We start from the raw sequence: 19,838 nt of genomic DNA, 5'->3' as shown, positions 1-19,838 counted from the left end.
TTGCCTCCCAAAGCCAACGAGAGGGGTGGAGCCACACAAAGGCCTGTCTTATCCCTGGCCCCCTTCAGGGAAGCAGGAGTGAACTCTGAAAACCCAAACCCAGCAGAGAGAGCTCCGGGCTTCATGGTAACCCTTTCCTGTGTTCCCCGGAGTTTTATTTGCAGGGAGACTTCATCTTTCCGGAGTTGTTCTTCTGTCTTTGCTAAATATTTTGAACCTGTTATTTGCTTCACAATAGTGGTAAAGCTTTTGTCTACTTCACATGTACTGCAGTTACAGAAAAGAGGCCATTCAGAAAGCTTAGGTCTTAACAATCATCGCACGCGGAACTAAATTATGGAAAAGGAAATCCCTTAAAGTGTAGATCTGAGACAGTACCCAGCCATCACCGAGAAGGCATCCTGTTTTCCAAAAGCGTGTATTCTAAGAACTGCATTTATTATTACAGGGCAGAGGTTGCTAAACGCTTCTTTTATAGAATCAAGAGCTATCTATGGGGTGTAACACTGCAGTCAGCATTTCTTATCTTAATAGGCCTGTGTCAACAGGATTGCTATCTTAGAAAGCTCAAGTGCAGAACTCCTGTTTACATCGGGACTTAAGACCGAACTCAAGTATCAGCTATCACAAGATTCTGTTTACTTTGGTGCATTCGTGTTTATGTTGGTTCCCTGCTAGAAAACCTCAGAGGCATATTCAAGTAGCCAAGTGTTTCTATATCACTCTGGGGTCCCTTGTGTGAACTACTGGCTAGAGCCAAACCCAGCTTAGAATCTGGACTTCCCATCAGACTGGCTTCCTTAGCACCGATACATCGTCAGCACTGAATAAATGCAGGCTCTTCTTTCTATTCTAGACCCAGCAGTGGTTTTGCTCTTCTTTTGGCTAAAGAATGTAATGAAGTAAGTGTCTATTATACATTTATATGATTATTGACTTGGGGGCTGAGGGGAACAGGAAACGCCGGAGAAAACAAGAGACTCCCCTCTTCCCTACTACTCAGTGAAATCTCCCATTCATGTGAATGTTTCCTACTATTTATATAAAGCATGTTTCATATTTTGAACCATTTTGGGATGGAAAGTCTATGTTTTATTACCTAGAAATTAATAACTCTGTCAGCAACTGACAGACTGCAGAGAATGCACTTCCAGGAGTTGGACTTCAGAGGTCAGAAGGAACAAGGCTTTTTGCTGAGGTCTAAGAGAGAAGCCCTCACTTTCAGGCGGAAAGATAACTGTGTTCTTTCGTGACCAAGAGTGAAATTGAGGGAATACTGTAAGCTTCCGCTCCTGTTTTGAGGATGTGTTTCTGAAATTCCATGGTGTGGTGGTCAGAACAGTGGGCCCTTGGAGATGTCCATACCATAATCGCTGGGATTCAGGAATATGTTTCCTCCTGTGGCCAAAGGGTTTCGCAGATATGATTGAATTAGGGGCCTTGAGATGAAGAGTTTAACTTGGATTATCCAGGTGGACCCAATACAATCACAAGTGTCCTAAAAAGTCAGAAAAGGTGAAAGCAGGGGAGTGATGACAGTTGTTGCAGGGTGGGTCCCGAAGCCAGGGAATGCGGCAGCCTGGAGGAGGCAAGGATACTGGTTCTCCCTGAGAGCCTTTCGATGCAGCCTGGCCACTACCTTGATTTTGAAGTCCCAAATCCACTGTGGACTTCTGACCTCCAGAACTACAGGAAGGCACTGTGTACACCACGAAGCTTGTGGGGCTTCGCTGTAGTGGTAATTAGAAACGAATACACATGGGTTTGCCCCAAACTCTGTATATACCGGTCTTTAGTCACTCCTTACATATAACTAAGACTCAAATTTCCTGCCACATTTTGTTTGTTGGTGAAATGCTCTTTATATTAATTTTTTCCTAAACTATATTTTTCTATTGGAGCTTAGCCGTGCATACTGGGCACCTGCCTTTTAAACTGGATTAGGCAGAATCTAAGCTCTGGTGCTTGCTCTGGAAATGCTTTCATAAGCCAGGAGTAAAGGAGTCAAATTGACAAAGTGGGTCCCACAAGAGGCCCCAGGAAGGTAATGGCCTTGCTAATGGCAAAAGCGCCTTTTCAGTTAAGGAGAGAACGTTCTCAATATTGCCCCTGCATCTAGCCAGTGGAAGGATGTGGGCTTTTGGAATCAAGAGCTCGAACCTCAGTGTAGAGACATTTCTTCTGGCCCTGCAGCCTTGAGCAAGGTGCTTAACCTCTGGGCTTCCATTTCTTCATCTATGATATAGTTTGCAGGTATGTCCCCACCAAAATCTCATATTGAAATGTCATCCCCCGTGCTGGAGGTGGGGCCTGGTGGGAGGTGATGGCATCACGGGGGCTTTAGCACCAGCTCTCTTGGTCCTTGCCACAGTGAGTGAGTTCTTGTGAGATCTGGTTATTTTATTTTTTGAGATGGAGTCTTGCTCTGTCACCCAGGCTAGAGCAGAGTGGTGTGATCTCAGCTCACTGCAAACTCCACCTCCTGGGTTCAAGCAATTCTCCTGTGTCAGCCTCCCAAGTAGCTGGGATTACAGACACGTACCACCATGCCTGGCTAATTTTTGTATTTTTAGTAGAAACAGGGTTTCACCCTGTTAACTAGGCTGGTCTCAAATTCCTGACCTCAAGTGATCCACCTACCTCGGCCTCCCAAAGTGCTGGGATGACAGGCGTGAGCCACTGCGCCTGGCCTTGGATCTGGTCATTTTAAAGTATGTAGCATCTTCGCCCTCACTCTCTCTTGCTCCTGCTATTGCCATATGACATGCCTGCTTCCTCTTCACCTTCTGCCATGATTTGAAGCTTCCAGAGATCTCCTCAGAAGCAGATGCTGCCAGGCTTCCTGCACAGCCTGCAGAACTGTGAGCCAATTATATCTCTTTTCTTTGTAAATTACCCAGGTGTTTCCTTGTAGCAATACAAGAATGTCCTAACACAGAGAAATGGTACTGAGGGATGGGGCATTGCCATAAAGATACCTGGAAATGTAGAAGGAGCTTTGGAACGGGTATAGGTCACAAGAGTGTAGAGGGCTCAGAAGAAGACAGGAAGATGAGGGAAAGTTTGGAACTTCTTAGAAACTGGATAAATGGTTGTGACCAAAATGCAAATAGTGACATGACCATGAAGGTCAGGTTGAAGAGGTCTCACATGGAAATGAGGAACTTATTGGGAACTAGAGCAAAGGTTACTTTTGTTATGTCTTCGCAAAGAACTTGACTGCATTGTGTCCATGCCCTAAGAATCTCTGGAAGTTTAAACTTGGAAGTGATGACCTATTGAGGGATTGTTTCAAGGAAAACTGAGTCCACAAGGGGTGTGGTTTCCAAGGCAGAAATTTCCCACAACATGCCCAACAGGGCTTCATCCATGTCCCCATCTGGGAACCAAGAGTTCTTTGTCTAACTTTCCCACGCACGGGCTGGGTAGAAAGCCCAGGTGAGCTTCCTTTGTTTAGAAAGCCCTCCAAAAGCTCAGAGGGAGGAGGCTTTGATTGCGGGCCAGGCAACCTATTCAATATTAGAGTTGAAGATCAGTCTCTCCAGAGGAAGTTTGGAAAAGCTCTTCTCACTGGATGAGATTTTGAATGGGGCAGGAGTAACTCTGGGGTTAAAATTCCCCCTACTCACGTACCTATAGGGACTACACTCTGGATTCCTTCCCATGGCAATGTGGAAGCTGTCTCTCCCTCTCTCCCTGTAGGGATACCCCTCTCTGGGATCCCCTCCACAAAAGCATGGGAGCTCTCTCTACTTCTGTCTCTCTCGCTCTCTCTCTGCCTAATAAATCACTCTCTGCAAAACTCTCTGGGTCCGATAGTTACTTGAATGAACTCACCATGCTGCCAGGGCCCTCTCCCCATTCTTGGGTGAGAGAACCCAAGAACCCTGGGCACATCTCATGGGGGGAGGGAGCCGAGCCTTCCCCATGTCCCGCAACCCCAGTTACACTAGGATATCTGGTAGAAGAAATTTCTAAGCAGCAAAGCGTTCAAGATGTGGCCTGGCTGCTTCTAGAAACCTATGCTCATAGGTGAGAGCAAATAAAATGACTTAAAGCTGGGACTTATATTTAGAGAGAAGGCAGAGTGTAAAAGCTGGAAAAATTTACAGCCTGGCTATGTGGCAGAGAAAGAAAATGCATTTTCAGCAGAGAAATTCAAGCAGTCTGTGGAGCAACCACTTGCCAGAGGTATTTGCATAACAGGAAGAAGTCAAGTGCTGACACTCAAGACAATGGAGGAAAGCCCTCTAAGGCACTTCAGAGACCTAAATGGCATCCTTGTTCCATCACAGAGCCTGGAGGCCTAGAAGGGAAGAATGGTTTCATGGGCCATCCCAGGGCCCCACAGCCCCATGCAGCCTCAGGACGCTGCTTCTTGCATCCCAGCCGCTTAGGCTCCAGCCTTGGCTCAAAGAGCCCTAGATACAGCCCAGGCTGCTGCTTCAGATGGCACACGCCATAAGCCTTGGTGGCTTCCACATGGTGTTAAGCCTGCAGGTGTCCACAGACTGCAAAAGTGAAGGAGGCTTGGGAGCCTCTGCATAGATTTCAGAGCATGTATGGAAAAGCCTGGATGTCCAGGCAGAAGCCCTGCTGCAGGGGTGGAGCTCACAGAGAACCTCTGGTAGGGTAGTATGGAGCGGAAAGGTGGGGTTGGTGCCCCCACACAGAGTCCTCACTGAGTCATTGCTTAGTGGAGCTGTAAGAAGAGGGCCACCATCCTCCAGACCCCAGAATGATAGATCCACCGCCATCTTGCACCCTCAGCATAGAAGAGCCACAGACACTCAACAGCACGTGAGAGCAGGCTCTGGAGCTGAACACTGCCAAGCCACAAGGGCAGAACTGCCCAAGGCCCTGGGACCCCACTTCTTGCATCAGCGTGCCCTGGATGTGGTACATAGAGTTACAGGAAACTACTTTGGAGCTTTAAGATTTAATGACTGCCCTACTGGGTTTTGGACCTGGGTGGGGCCTATAACTCCTTGCTTGTGGCCAATTTCTCCCTTTTGGAATGGGGATGTTTACCCAATGCCTATACTCTCATCGTATCTTGGAAATAAGTAATTTGTTTTTGATTGTGCAGGCCTGTAGGTAGAAAAGACTTGCCTTGCCTTGGATGAGAGTTTGGACTCGGACTTCTGAGTTAACGCTGGAATGAGTTAAGACTTTGGGGGATTATTGGAAAGGCATGATTGTATTTTGAAATGTGAGAGAGACATGAGACTTGGGGAGGCCGGAGGGAATGATACAGTTTGAATGTGTGTCCCTGCCCAAATCTCATATTGAAATATAATGCTCAATGTTGGAGGTGCGGCCTGGGGAGGACAGACTGGATCGTGGGGGCAGTTTCTCATGAATGGTTTAGCACCCCCTGCCTTGGTACTGTCCTCACAATAGTGAGTTCTCATGAGATCTGGTTGTTGAAAAGTGTGTAGCACCTCCCCCCTCACTCGGTGCTCCTACTCCAGCCATGTGACATGCCTGCTCCCCCTTCGCCTTCCATGAGTGTAAGTTTCCTGAGGCCTCCCCAGAGGTGAGCAGATGCCAGCACGTGCTTCCTGTACAGCCTGCAGAGCCATAAGCCAATTAAACCCTCTTTCTTTATAAATTACCCAGTCTCAGGTATTTCTTTATACCACTGCAAGAACAAACTGACACAATCTACCACTTTCTCTGAAAGTTAGTTATTAAGATGGAATCTACATGAATACAGTGAGTTTTTTTTATTCACTGTATCTCAGGAAGACAACTTGGCAGAGTCTTTACTGAGTGTGAGTGCATCTTTAGAAAGGACTGACTTAAAATAAAGACAAAAATTTACCATAGAGAAACCTGGCAGGGGTGAGGAGGTGGCCATCGAAGAAGAAAGACCCCCTCCAGGGTCGTTTACATTGACCCAAAGAAGGAGGGTCTGGGGACCTCACACTGGAAGTCAGGCCATGGGGATGAGGATGGTGGGGACCCGAGCAAAGTCCGTCTTCTCGAATTCCAGCCGTCGTGGCATTGCATTTGTATCTGCCGTGGCAAGCATCATACTGCCTTTTGAACTGCTTTTCAAGTGGACGTTGCTCTAGTGTGCACCAGGCAGGAGTTGCTCCACAACCATGCTAGTCATCGGATGCAGAAATGAGCCTGGGGCAGGGCGGCGCTTGCTAGACATGACCCCGTCCAGGGTCACCTGCTCGGCTCGTCACTCCACCTGGGCTGTCCGCTGTCCACACCACCGACCTAAGCTTCCTCCAGTGGAGAATCTTGCTCTCAAAGCTTGCGTGCGCTCTCCTTCCTGCGGGTGAAGCTGTACTCCCGGCCCGGCATTCAAGGCCCCCCAGGGTCTGACTGTGACTCCATCCTCCTCCGTCCCAGCTGTCCATCCACATGCCTACTTTTCTCTCTCCACTCGGGCCCTTTCAGAACTCAATGTCCACGTGGGCTCTCTCTGCCTCCTCGGCCTCCCACATCCTCTCTCCCATCTCATCAGGGCTCTTTAGACCCTTTACAGCTGCCCTGGCAGAGCGAGCCGGGCTACTTTGGAAAAATGTCACAGAGCCTCCTGTGGCATCGGATGTCTCTCTCAGTTCTTAAGAAAATAAAGCGTGTGCCACTTCAAAAAGCAGCAGCAGGACCCGCACCAGGCTTCACTGTGACTGCCCTGAGGACGGGGTGGGTGGCGGGAAAGAGGAAGGACGTGGGTGCCTGGCGTCACATGGTTGGTTTGATGTTTTTTCCCAAATGGATAAGCTTTGATGGAGCAATGAAAAGCGTTTTTCTTTCCTTAAATGGGATCTTCTACCCGCAGAGTCAATTTAGCTCTAGAAGAAATTCAGTGCCTGTAGCTCAAAGCCCTTGTTTCCGGAGCAGCTCTTGTTGAGGCTGTTTCTTGCCTGGCTTGCTGATTTCTTTTCTTCTTGGATTGGAATGGTTTGCCGCCTTTCCCACCCTTGGGGGCTCTGCTTGTCCACCTGGTATTCTCATGTGCCTTAGAAAAGTGTGGGCTTCCGGGCCAGATGCAGCCCAGGGAGGCTTGGCCTGACAAGTGAACCAGCGCCACTAGTTCCAATCAGAAGAGGTGTCGCTGGTGGCTGCACTGCTAGTGACCGGAGCATGGGCCGCGTTCCATACCAGGGGTCCTCCCGCTGCGACCGCAATGAGGGCATAGCCCACACCCAGCTGCGTCTGTCCTCAACTGCTCTTCATAGAAATAGCCTCCTTTTCAGAGGAAGGCATGGTGGCTCACGTGTGTAATCCCAGCGTTTTGGGAGGCTGAGGCGGGTGGATCAGTTGAGGCCAGGAGCTTGAGACCAGCCTGGCCAACATGGTGAACTCCTGTCTCTACTAGATATACAAAAATTAGCTCTACTCCTGTAATCCCAGCGTTTTGGGAGGCCGAGGCGGGTGGATCACTTGAGGCCAGGAGCTTGACACCAGCCTGGTCAACACAGTGAAATCCTGTCTCTACTAAATATACAAAATTTAGCTACACGCCTGTAATCCCAGCCACTCAGGAGACTGAGGCCCAAGAATTGCTTGAACCCAGAAGGTGGAGGTTGCAGTGAGCTGAGATCCAGATCCTACCACTGCACTCCAGCCTGTGCGACAGACAGAGACTCCATCTCAAAAAAAAAAAAAAAAAAGTTATCCCTTCCACAGCTACCTTCTTCCCCACTAGGAAGCTACAGTTCCTCTAATCCAGCAACAAATAGAAACATAAACCCAGAAGACGCTGACGCGCGGTTTTCAGAATGCCGCTGTCATCAGAGTCCTGCTTCTCTCTCCCGCACCACCGCTAAAAGCAAATGAGGCATCAGACTCCAAGAACGAAGAAATCACACTAAACCCTAACAGCAGGAAACTAACTTAGAAGCATCTAAGGAAACTGGCGCCGCAGGGAGAATGTGGGTTTATCAGGTGACTGGGCGTGAGGCCGTGCGGGGAGCAGCCTACCCCACGGCCCTTGCTCACAGGCCACCAGGCCAAGGCTTGACTGCCGCTGACCTGAGGCCCAGCAGATGCCTGGCGGTCCTCCCAGAACACAAGAGAATAAGAAGGTGGTGAGGGGCTCCCCGAGGGTTCTGCTGAGGTGGGGGCTTTCTGCCCAGCACCCTCGGAAGACAGACATGGAACTCAAAACCACGAAGGGAAGCAGATACCAGCCTCCGGGACAGCATCGGCTCCACACACCCGACAGGCAACAGAAATGGTGGCCCTGACAATACTGTACATTGTCAGAGGAGAACATGACACTAAAGACGTGTGAGTGTCGCTAAATTAAAAGGAAACAAGCCTGGGCGATGTGGCAAGAACCTGCCTCTACAAAAAAATCCCAAAATGAGCCAAGCGTGGTGGCACGTGCTCCTAGTCCCAACTACTTGGGGGGGCTCAGGCAGGAGGATTGCTTGAGCCAGAGAGGTCAAGGCTGCAGTGAGCTGTGAGTGTGCCACTGCACTCCAGCCACAGTGACAGAGTGAGACTGTCTCACGAAACAACCAACCCAGCAACCAAAAAACCCACCCAATCTCCTGGTCTTTCGGAGGGTTGTTTTTCAAGGCAATGAGGTTCAAGACCCTAACTTATACACACACTTTTTTTTAAGTGGTAAATTATAATTAGAAAAAAAAATGCTTTACAATCATGGTTGAGTGTGAAGTTAGGGTGTAAAACAGAACGCAAGTTTTCCACCCACACGATAGATTAAAAGTAATGACAAAACCCGCAGTTCCTTTTGTACCAATCTAATACTTGGGTTGCACATGCCTCTTTCCCGTCATAGGATATCTGTAAGAAAGGTCTAGAAGCAGAACGCTGTTAAAACAGGTGTATTTTAAATGTCATTAGATATTATCTAACAACTTTCCATAAAAATGTCAGGTGCCTTTTTTTTTCACGCTTCTCTTAGAATTTTCAAATTAGCATGCATCGCCGGAACAGCTACATTTTTCAAAAAAACGGAAAAGTGAAACACTGAGCGTAAAGGTTGCCTGGAAACCTTATCTGTAGATCCATAGTCAGCATCAGCAGAATGGGAACGCTGCTTTTAGAACTGGAGGTAAATTGCCTGTGTGTCTCCTATATCACTCTGGGTCTGTTTTCTTTTTCTCTCTCTTTTATTTTTTGAAATGGAGTCTTGCTCTGTCACCAGGCTGGAGTGCAGTGGTGCCATCTCGGCTCACTGCAACCTCCGCCTCCTGGGTTCAAGCGATGCTCCTGCCTCAGCCTTCTAAGTAGCCGGGACTACAGGTGTGCGCCACCATGCCCAGCTAATTTTTATTTTTTTTAGTAGAGATGGGGTTTCACCAGGTTAGCCAGGATGGTCTCGATCTCCTGACCTCATGATTCACCTGTCTCAGCCTCCCGAAGTGCTGGGATTACAGGCGTGAGCCACCGCGCCTGGCCTAGGGCCTGTTTTCTACATATCAACTCTCTTCCTAAGTGGACCGTTTACAGTTGATCAGAGCTATGACCAGGAAACCCATCTGTCTTGCGGCGGGAAGACACTGGTCACCAAATGTAGCTTCCGAGCTGAGGATGCCGACCGTGGTGGAGTTATCCCTACACTATGAACGTTTTCTACCTAAAGTCGTCTCTCAGCCACAGACATACTTCAGAAAGGACGCTTTCTGTTTCCATGTTGGGTGTTGAATAGTATCCCGCCCATCCCCCGCAAATTCACATGCTTCCCACAATCTCAGAAGGTGATCTTATTCGGAAATAGAGTTGTTGCAGATGAAATTAGTGAAGACCAGGTCATCCTGGGACAGGGTGGTCTCTCATCCAACGTGAGTAGTGTGCTCCTAAGAGGAGGGCAAGCGACATGGAGACAGATGGGCTGGCAGAGACAGCAGGCACGTGTCCACAAGCCAAGAGATGCCAAGGACCACCGGCCACTCCAGGAGCAAGAGGAAGGTCCCAAACCGTCTCCCATAGAGCCTTCGGAATGGGTGTGACCCTGCGGACCCCTTGATTCTGGGCTCCCAGCCTGCAGGACTGACAGAGTAGACTTCTCTGTTGCTTCATATTCCCCAGTTTGTGGTGCTTTTGCTATGGCCGCCACAGGAACAAATACGCCACGTGAGCTTAGGTGTTTCGAGTTTCATTTTTTTTAACTTGTAATATTTAATATTTTAACTTTGATTTCAGAGGTACATGTGCAGGTCTGTTCTACAGATAACTCATGGCTCAGGGTTTTGATGCACAGATTATTTTGCCACCCAGGTACTAAGCCTAGTATCCAACAGTTGTTTTTCCCTAACCTCTCTCTCCTCCTATCCTCTACCCTCAAGTAGCCCCAGTGCACGTGGTTCCCCTCTTGGTGTCTTTGTGTTCTCATTATTTTGCTGCCACTTATAAGTGAGAATACGCAGCATATAGTTTGCTGTTCCTGTTAATTTGCTGCCGATAACGGCCTACAGCTCCATCCGTGTTCCTGGTAAGGACATGATCTTGTTCTTTTTTATGGCTGCATAGTATTCCACGGTGTATATGTACCACATTTTCTTTAGTCTTTCATTGACAGGCATCTAGGTTGATTGTATGTCTTTGTTGTTGTGACTAGTGCTGCAATGAACATATGTGTGCAGGCGTCTTTCTGGTAGAATGATTTCTATTCCTTTGGGTATATACCCAGTAATGGGACTGCTGGGTCAGATGGTAGTTCTTGAAGGCGTCACCACAATGCTTTCCACAATAGTTGGACTAATTTACACTCCCACCAGCAGTGTATAAGTGTTCTCTTTTCTCTGCAAGGTGTTTTGATTTAATGGAACAAAAGGTGTATTTCCTCAAGAACATCTCAAATGTATAAATGTCTGCCATGTCCTAATAGAACTTAGAATAAAATCTTGTCACTGGAGGCAGATTGTAGAAGTTTTAACTGCCCAGTTTGGGAACTTTTAATGAAGCTCTTTATGTAAGTACATTGTGTGAATTTTCTAGTTGTCAATCTGATCTCTGAACCAAAATTTCCTCTGAACATGTACCTGTTGTTACGTATCCCCACACGGTACCTGGAGGACTCAAATCTCTCTCTCCAGTGAGAGACTCCTTTCTGCAGGCCAGCGAGGGCCTTTGAGCAGTTTCCAGTCTAGGAACCGGGAGAGGAACTGCATCTTCCTCCTCCTCAAGCCCCTGTGGAAGACCCTGTCCCTCTGCCCTGCAGCTGTGGCACTTCGCACCTGCTGAGCCCAGGCTTTCACGGTGTTCTCACAGCTGCATGCAACCTAAACCCCCAAAACCAGAGGGGCGGAGAGCAGGGGTGTGGCCCTGCCTGGCTGACAAAGCCCCCTTGAAATCACACCCATGAGATGACCCCAGGGTCCGCCGTCCTCTGCAATAGACTTCCAGCTTCTGAAACCAAAGAATAAAGGTACGAAAGAGTGACTCCTTGGTTCTCTGTGCTGTAACCCCAGGATGATGAGTCACAGTGCGCGCTCCGCTGAGAACACTGCCATCTCTTTCACTGTCCTCACGGAAGAATGTGGAAAGCCTCCTCAGGCCTGACCCTTGTATTTATTTCCTTATCAGCTCACGCGGGGCACCTACCCACTTTCTCTCCTGCAAGGCATAGACTCGAGATGCGACTGTGTCTGAGACTGCTGCCCCCACCGTGGGAACACAGCTGGCTGGGGAGTCTCAGCTCCAAGGTTCCCCACCAGGCCCCCAGTCCTTAGCAGCTCCGCTGTGGGGAATAGAGTGGCCAGTGCCGTTTTCTAGGGAGGAGATTCCCGGTGGCTTAACTAGACCATTAAGTAAGCCCTGTTTGTTCTTCCTGGAATGGTTCAGTAACTCAAAGGGCAGTAACAAAAATCAGTAATCAAAAAAACTCGGCCAGGTGCGGTGGGTCACGCCTGTAATCACAGCACTTTGGGAAGCCAAGGTGGGTAGATCACGAGGTCAGGAGTTTGAGACTAGCCTGACCAACATGGTGAAACCCCGTCTTTACTAAAAATACGAAAATAATAAGCTGGGCATGGTAGCACATGCCTGTAATGCCAGCTACTCGGGAGGCTGAGGCAGGAGAATCGCTTGAACCCAGGAGGCAGAGGTTGCAGTGAGCCGAGATCGCGCCACTGTACTCCAGCCTGGGCGACAGAGCAAGACTCCGTCTCAAAAAACAAATGAACAAACAAAAAAACCCAAGTGAACAAAAAATGGAATAATTCTACTCAAGACATTTTGTAAGAAAGGTGAAGGTCCGTGCAAACATTTAGCATCCATTCAAACTGGGCAAATCCACAGCAGGCAAACCCTTCAGCTTAGACAAACACTCCTGGTTGCTGCTTTCCCTGGTCTCATAGTACCTCATTTTCCTCAACTCTAACTCGGAGTAGAAGTGTTGTTTATGGGTTTCTGTTCCTGCCCCCTGAAGACGTGACTTTCCCCAAGGCGGGGTTATTTCATCCTCGCATGGGAGGTAAATTCCTGCATAGCTGAGGACTGGGAGCGTCTGGTGGGCCCAGGGGAGCCGCATTCATGATAGCTCCTATTCATTTCTACCCCTCCCTACTTTTTTGTTTGGTTGTCGCCGTTTCAGATACAGTCCCTCTGTTGCCCAAGCTGGAGCAGTCTTAGCTCACTGCCACCTGCACCTCCTGGGCTCAAGCCATCCTCTGGCCTCAGCCTCCAGAGTAGCTGGGACTGGAGGTGCGCGCCACCAGGCCTAACACATTTTTTTTTTTTTTTTTTTTTGAGAGACAGGGTTTTGTCATGTTGTCCAGACTGCTCTCAAATGTCTGAGCTCAAATGACTCGCCTGTCTCAGCCTCCCAAAATGCTGAGATTACAGGTGTGAGCTGCAGCGCCCAGCCCTCCCTGCGCGGACAGCACCGGCCGGCTAATTCTCAAGTTCTACCTGCTAATTTACTCAACGCTTCATCATCATGGACCTGTACCCACATGCGGGCCAGACTGCATAGATCTTCCCACAGCCTAATTTTTAGGGCACAGTAGCAACATTTGCACATGGGCAGGGGTCAAGAAAAAGAAAATGGGGTTCTTGAGAGCCGGGGTTCTCCAAGTGAGGGCCTGGGACCCGCAGTATCACTCCACCTGGGAACGTGGCACCTACTGCTCCAGAGACTCCAGGCGAGGGGTCTGGCGAGCCCCGCTGCTGGAACAAGCCCTCACTCCTATGAACCTGAGGCACACTCGAGTTTGAAAACTGACTCAGTGGCTGGGTGCGGTGGCTCACGCCTGTAATCCCAGCACTTTGGGAGGCTGAGGCGGGTGGATCACGAGGTCGAGAGATTGAGACCATCCTGGTCAACATGGTGAAACCCCGACTCTACTAAAAATACAAAACATTAGCTGGGCGTGGTGGCGCGTGCCTGTAATCCCAGCTACTCAGGAGGCTGAGGCAGGAGAATTGCCTGAACCCAGGAGGCGGAGGTTGCGGTGAGCCGAGATCGCGCCATTGTACTCCAGCCTGGGTAACGAGAGCGAAACTCCGTCTCGAAAGAAAGAAAAAGAAAACTGACTCAGAGCAAACTTAGCCAGAAAGAACCCAATGTTAGAAGTTCTCTCCCTGCTGCCGGCTAGGAGGAGGCGGTTTCTCCCAAAGGTCCCTGCAGTGTGGGGCCACCTCTGGAGCTTACAGCAGGGACACCAGCTGCCCTGGTACTTCAACATTGTTCTCTGGTTGACTCAAGAGCTGACAGGAGGAGGAGAGAGTGGGAGGGACTCTCCAGGTGTGAGGGACTTTCGCGGCTTACCCATGATTGTAAGCCCAAGCAGCTGACTTGGGAAAACTCATCCGAATCACAAACAAGGCCAGCCAGGAGGCTGAGACCTGGTGGGGCAGGAAGAGAAGAAAGCCTCCTTCATTAAGTGAGTGAATATCTCCAAACAACATGGAGGTCTTGGCAGATCGAGGTGGGAGCTTGCTGCATACAACCTGAAGCCTTGCACCTAATTTTCAGAGTCCATGTAGCATAGGGTCTTGCTAAGCTTCGGATGAGGGAGTGAGGCGGAAAGAGACCAAATAGTCGAAATCTTCCGCAAAAGCATCCCCAGCCCTCTGACCCCACGGAGGCTTCAGAGGCTGCTTTTTCTTACCGAGGCTTCTTCCCAGCATCTAAGAAGTTTTCTGCTATTTGGAGACTTAATTCAACGGACAGCCCTTGGGAAAATGGCATCTCTCACCCCAGGCTCTAAGAAGTACAAAGAGACCCTAAAGCAAGGGCCCCTAAACTGTGGCTCGCGGGCTGAACCTGGCCCACCGCCTGTTTCTGTGTGGCTCACAAGCTAAGAATGGTTCTTATATTTTTAAGTGATTGAGAAAAGTTTTTGAAGATTATGTTGTGGCACATGAAAATTACAGAAAATTCAAACGTCCAAGTATATGAGGTTTTACTGAAACCCGTCTGCCCGCTTGTTTGTCTATTGTCTACAGCTGCTCTAGAACTAGAGCATTAAGTTGCCACAGAGACCACCTGGCCCCCAGGACCCAAAGTATTGCCTCCCTAGCGCTTTCCAGAAGAGACTGTCGACCACTGCTTTAAACAAAGGAGGTGCGGTTCACGAGCCCAAGACGCTAAGCCAGGTTTGGCTGGGTGTGGTGACTTCCTAAGCAACTTGTATTTACCCTGTCAGCTGTTGTGGATTCTCCTTGCTTCTGTTGCTAAGTCTAATAAATGCCTTAATGGTCCAGTTCTGAGTCTCATCTGATCCCTCTCCCTCACTTTCCTATTCATTCAGAACTTCTGCTCCTGGATTCTCAAAGGGTGAAAAACCATCTACTGGGAAAATTTGTTCCAATTCCAGTGGGACGAAGTCAGAGGCAGGAGGCACCAGCTTCTCTAAGGACCATGCCCTGCTGGTCTCCTGCCTCATCCACCAACTGCTTCAAGTGTCCCCTCGGTGACTGAGGGATCGGATACAATGCTGGCATGACCTAAGCACCAAAGATCTGTTCTTGAAAAGTTACTACTTTCTTTCCCCTTAACAACCATTAAACATTTTTTTTCATTTGCTAACTAACCCTTGATATTGAAAGTTGGGGCTTCAGTAAAAATCGAATCGGTGTTTGCATATAAACTTTTTTGCTGCTATTCACATGCTTTGCCAATGTCGGTTGCAAACAAACGGAGAGGACCAGTGGCAGACTAGAACGCGTCAGTTCATCTGCGAGGCGGCTTCGAAAGCTAACTGTATTCCTTCACCAACAACCAGGCAGCTGCCTTTAACCACGATCCGGATTGGATCTGCTGAAGTGCCAAACGCGGGTCATGAATTCCAACTCAACAAGGATGCTACTCAGGTATTTGGTATTTGACGATCAACAGAAATAGTTCAGAGCACCTCCCAGCGAAGTTACATGGAGTGACAGGTGGGACTGGTTTGAGGCGGGACCCAGAACTGCAGCCCAGGAATCTGCCTGGCGAGCTGAGCTCTGCCACAGCCCGGCAGAGAGGGAAGTTGCAGGTCTTTCTGGAGCAGGCACAGCTGGCCACAGTTAACTCACTGCTTCTCCTTAGGAACCACAACACGGTGTGCCCCGCAGGCGTTCTGAGAGCCAGGGGGCGGGTGCACCCGGGGGCTGGGCAGGACACGCATCACCCCACCGGGACCACTGAGGCAGCCACGGACCGGCATTCCTGTCTACAGGCTCAGATCCCCTCACCCACGTGGCCACACCTTCTGCAAAGTGCTGGCCTGGGGCATCCATGGCACAACGTTGGGGAGCTGAGTGGGCTTCTCATCTTTAAGAAAGCAGCGGGCCGGGCTGCTCCCCCGCAGCTCTCCGGGTCTGCGCTCATTCTCCTGAGACTGCCTCAGGTCCAGGGTGGTTAATTCGGAAGCGGGGGCAGGAGTCAAGGTGCCTCCTAGCTGCTCTGCTGATTAAGGCACAGAAAGTGCCTTCAATTAAGCCGGGACACAGTGCAGAGCGTTAAGAGGGGGCCGCAAAGAGAGGGCCCCAACTCCTCATGGGTCAGGGCTCCCTGCAGAACTCCAGAGTCCCTTCGCCAGCCAGAGGCAAGAGAGTGCAGAGGCAGCCGCGAGGCGCCCAGTTCGACGGCGTTTTTGTGGGTCCTGCTGTCGCCCGCGGGGTCCCGCTCGCAGCGCACGCCGGGCCCGCAGAGTGGGAACACTAGGACCGCAGTGCCCAACCGGCGGGCGGGGCAGGATAGCAACCTCGGCGGAGTGGGCGCCTCTGGGCACCGCGGCCTCCGCGCGGTGACCACCCGGGAGAGGACCTTGGACGCCCCGCAACCTCCCGGACCCCGTGGGCCTCCGGGTCGTCCCGCTTCCCGCCGCCGCGTCCCCTTCGCGCGCCCCGGTGCCCACGCCGCTCTGAGCGCCGGGTGACGGCGGGGACCCGAGTCCAAGGCCCAGCCGGCCCCCCGCGGCGCCCCCCGTCCCCGCCTAGCGTACCCATGGCTGCGGCTCCGAGGGCTCCTGCGACCGTTGGGCGGGACGCGCTCCTAGCAGGTGGGACGCGCTCCTGGGAGGTGCTGCTCCTTAGACCTGGCGTCCAGGCCCGGCCCCGCCGTCCCGGGTGCAGTCCCAGCTCTGCGAGGCGGGGCCACCGGCTCCACCCGGGGGGCGGTGCCGCGGGGAGCAGAGGTCGGCGCTCGCGAGCCCCGGCACGTGGACCCCGACCCCGGCCCGGGTGCCGGCGGGAATTCCCCGACGCGAGCGCGGCAGGCCCGGGGAGGGCGGGTCTCAACGCGGATTCCCAGGCCCCACCCCCAGGCCGGCCGTCTCAGGAGGTCGGGGCTGGGGCCCCAGAATGTGCATTTCTCACAAGTCTAACCACACTTTGGAAACCACTGCGGGAGGAACGCACGTTTCTGGGTGGAGAGGCAAAACACGGCGGGACAGGGGTCAGCTGTGTGTGTGTGTATGTGTGTGTGTGAATGAGGATTGAGCGTGAGTGCGTGTGAGAATGTCTGTGTGTGTGAAGTGTGTATGAGAATGTGTGTGTGGCTTTGAGATTCAGCCTTTGAAAGCATTTGTGGGGAATTCTACGTTTTCTTTCTTTTAAGAATCACCAGGCCAGGCGCGGTGGCTCACACCTGTAATCTGCACTTTGGGAGGCCGAGGCCGGCGGATCACGAGGTCAGGAGATCGAGACCATCCTGGCCAACATGATGACACTCTATCTCTACTAAAAATACGAAATTAGCTGGGTATGGTAGCACATGCCTGTAATCCCAGCTACTTGGGAGGCTGAGGCAGGAGAATTGCTTGAGCATGCAAGGCGGAAGTTGTGGTGAGCCGAGATCGTGCCACTGCACTCCAGCCTGGAGGCAGAGTAAGAAGGAACACTCTGTCTCAAAAAAAAGGGGGGAGGGGGGAGGAGGAATAAAGGTGAATTTCCACAGCCTTTTTGTTTTAATCATGCTGAAATACAACATAAAACAGTCTGAAGTGCACAGTTCAGTGGCATTAAGTACATTCTCATTGTCGTCCTACCATCGCCCCCATCCAGCTCCAGAACTTCATCTTCCCAGACGGAAACCGTGGACGCATTACCGTCCTTCCCGCCCACCCTGGCCCCAGGCCCTGACACCCGCCATTTCTCCTTTTCGTCTCCACGAATCTACCAAGTCCAGCGTCTCAGGGAAGAAATGGACAGGGTTTGCCCTTTTGTGTCTGGCTTCTTTCACTTGGGTGATGCCCTCCAGGCTCATCCACAGGATGAAGCGCATCGTCAGCGTTCCTTCTGAAGTTGCGGAATATTCTGTTGTGTGTATACAGCACACTTTGTTCGTCCACTCACCTGACTCTATTATCTCTTGAGTCTTAGCACTCCCCCAGCCAGTTTTTCTGGAAGATGGAGGTGCTTAGGGAGAAACAGAGACTGCTATTCCGCACGGGCGGCTGGACCTGCCGTTCCTGTGCTGCTTCGTTGCAGCTGAAGAGTAAGAAATTCTTCAAACAGTTGCTTCATTGAGACACACGGGGTAGCGGCTGATGTGACCTCCAGAAACGGGGGCTGCAAGTCACGGGACCTCATGACATCAAAAAATGCAGCCTCAGCTGAAAGAGAGGAAAGCTTGCTCTGGCGGGTTTGGAAGTGCATCCACCATTGCAAACCTGCCAGATGTGCCGGGAGTAGAAAGGTGGGCTTGTGGTGGCTCGTTTAGGTCACAGTCTTCTCCGCAGGGTGGTGTTTCTGTTGCTGAGCTCATGAACCCTGGAGTCCCGGACTCCTGGAAACACACTCTTGGTCTCAGCCAGCAGTTCTTAAAGTGTGGTCCCTGGACCAGTAGCGTCAGCATCACCTGGGAACTTGAGAGGAATGCAGATTCTCAGGCCCCGTCCCCGATCTATGGAATCAGAACTTCTGCAGTGGCTGCAGCAACTTCTGAGTGGTTGTGAGACCAATGCTGTTTCTTCCGCATGCGCATTTCATCATTCATTCAAGCATTACTATTTATCACCTCCCAGTGCCAAAGACCTTGCTAGTGGGGGCATTGGGCAGAGTGGGTGGCCAGTGCAGAGACAGGCCTGTGCCCACAGAGCTCACCTTCTTATCCCTTAAAGCAAGGCCAGAAGAGGCAAAGGACTCACGGTGGAGAAGGCTAATGAACAACAAAAACCGGGGTTGGGGAGGGGGTTGAAGAGACAGACTCTGCAGTTCCTAACAGATCAGCCAACCCCTGGAGGCCGCCTCTTGCTGGGCTGCTCCCTGATCGGCTGTGGAGGGGAGAGATAATAGTATAAACCAAAAGAAAATTTCTTCTTCTTCTTTTTTTTTCTTTTTAAGATGGAGTCCTGCTCTGTCGCCAAGGCTGGAGTGCAATGGCATGATCTTGGCTCACTGCAACCTCCGCCTCCTGTTTTCAAGGGATTCTCCTGCCTCAGCCTCCCGAGTAGCTGGGATTACAGGTGCCCGCCACCACGCCCGATTACTTTTTGTATTTTCAGTAGAGATGGGGTTTCACCATGTTGGCCAGGCTGGTCTGGAACTCCTGACCTCGTGGTTCACCTGCTTCTGCCTCCCAAAGTGCTAGGATTCCAGGCATTAGCTACCGCGCCCGGCCCAAAAGTAAATTTCTAAGGCCTCTCAACCATCTAAATGGACTTCCTCCTCCGCCAGGGCACTCTTAAAATTTAACCTTAGAGGCTGCTTCAGGCCATGATGGGAAGTGGGGGTTGGATGTGCCTCCTTCACCTCTTGGGTATGGCACTAACGTCAGCGCAGACCTTAAGTCTAACAAAAAGCATTTACAATCTATTCTCTGTGCCTGCTGCCTGGAGGCTTCGCCTGTGTGGTAAAGCTTCGGTCTCCGTCACCTCTAATTGCAACCCTCAGCCTCTTCACAGCCCACCTCTGCTGGGCTACTCCGGTTATTATGCAGAACACAGAGCTGCTCACATCTCCCTCTCTTCCTGTCCCACCGCCATGACAAAACCTTCAGAAGATTCTCCCTGGCCGCGGGATAAATTCCAAACTCTGAATGTTGCGCATAAGACACTTCACGCTGCAATGCTGGCTTGGCTTCCACCACCCATTCTTGCCATCGCAGACTCTCTGCGTGACGTTCCCTCCAAATAACCAGGTTTTTTATATCTCAGAACTGTGCACAGTCCTCAGTGTCTGTGCCAGAAACACCCTTCCCTATTTTGAAGTGTCTGTCTTTGTTAAGCTGGCCTGATTCTTCCTGGTTTGGTGTACGTTGCTCTGGTACAGACACTGATGACATAGTATTGTCATGAGGGGTCCCCACAGAGCGGGACAGGACATGGCCCATAGTGGGTGGCCAGCATATGTGATGGTAAGAGGCAGGAGAACGTGGAGTGGTTCCCGAGACAGTTGTGTGGTCACCATGTGGCCGTGCTAGTGGGGGTGGTTCCATTTCACTCTGGCCCAGGCCGGTGGCTTCTCCTGGT

The 19,838-nt window shown here is 50.9% G+C and overlaps 1 protein-coding gene across 2 annotated transcripts in view; it reads right to left on the bottom strand.

The window, feature by feature from the left end:
* SLC15A1 (solute carrier family 15 member 1) overlaps positions 1–16,511 on the bottom strand; it is a 63,542-nt gene extending 47,031 nt beyond the window's left edge. Inside the window, exon 1 of one of the 2 annotated variants that reach the window (XM_039473278.2) lies at positions 16,371–16,511. In XM_039473278.2, the coding sequence (XP_039329212.1) occupies positions 16,371–16,374 (4 nt within the window). In that variant the 5' untranslated portion in view covers positions 16,375–16,511. The remainder of the gene's footprint in view (positions 1–16,370) is intronic. The other variant, XM_074387518.1, reaches the window with a different exon arrangement.
* Positions 16,512–19,838: the final 3,327 nt, after the last annotated feature.

Source organism: Saimiri boliviensis, chromosome 16 (assembly GCF_048565385.1).
Source record: "Saimiri boliviensis isolate mSaiBol1 chromosome 16, mSaiBol1.pri, whole genome shotgun sequence".
Lineage (NCBI taxonomy): Eukaryota > Metazoa > Chordata > Mammalia > Primates > Cebidae > Saimiri > Saimiri boliviensis.
The sequence above is the reverse complement of the archived record's forward strand: the minus strand, read 5'-3'. Positions and strand labels throughout refer to the sequence as shown.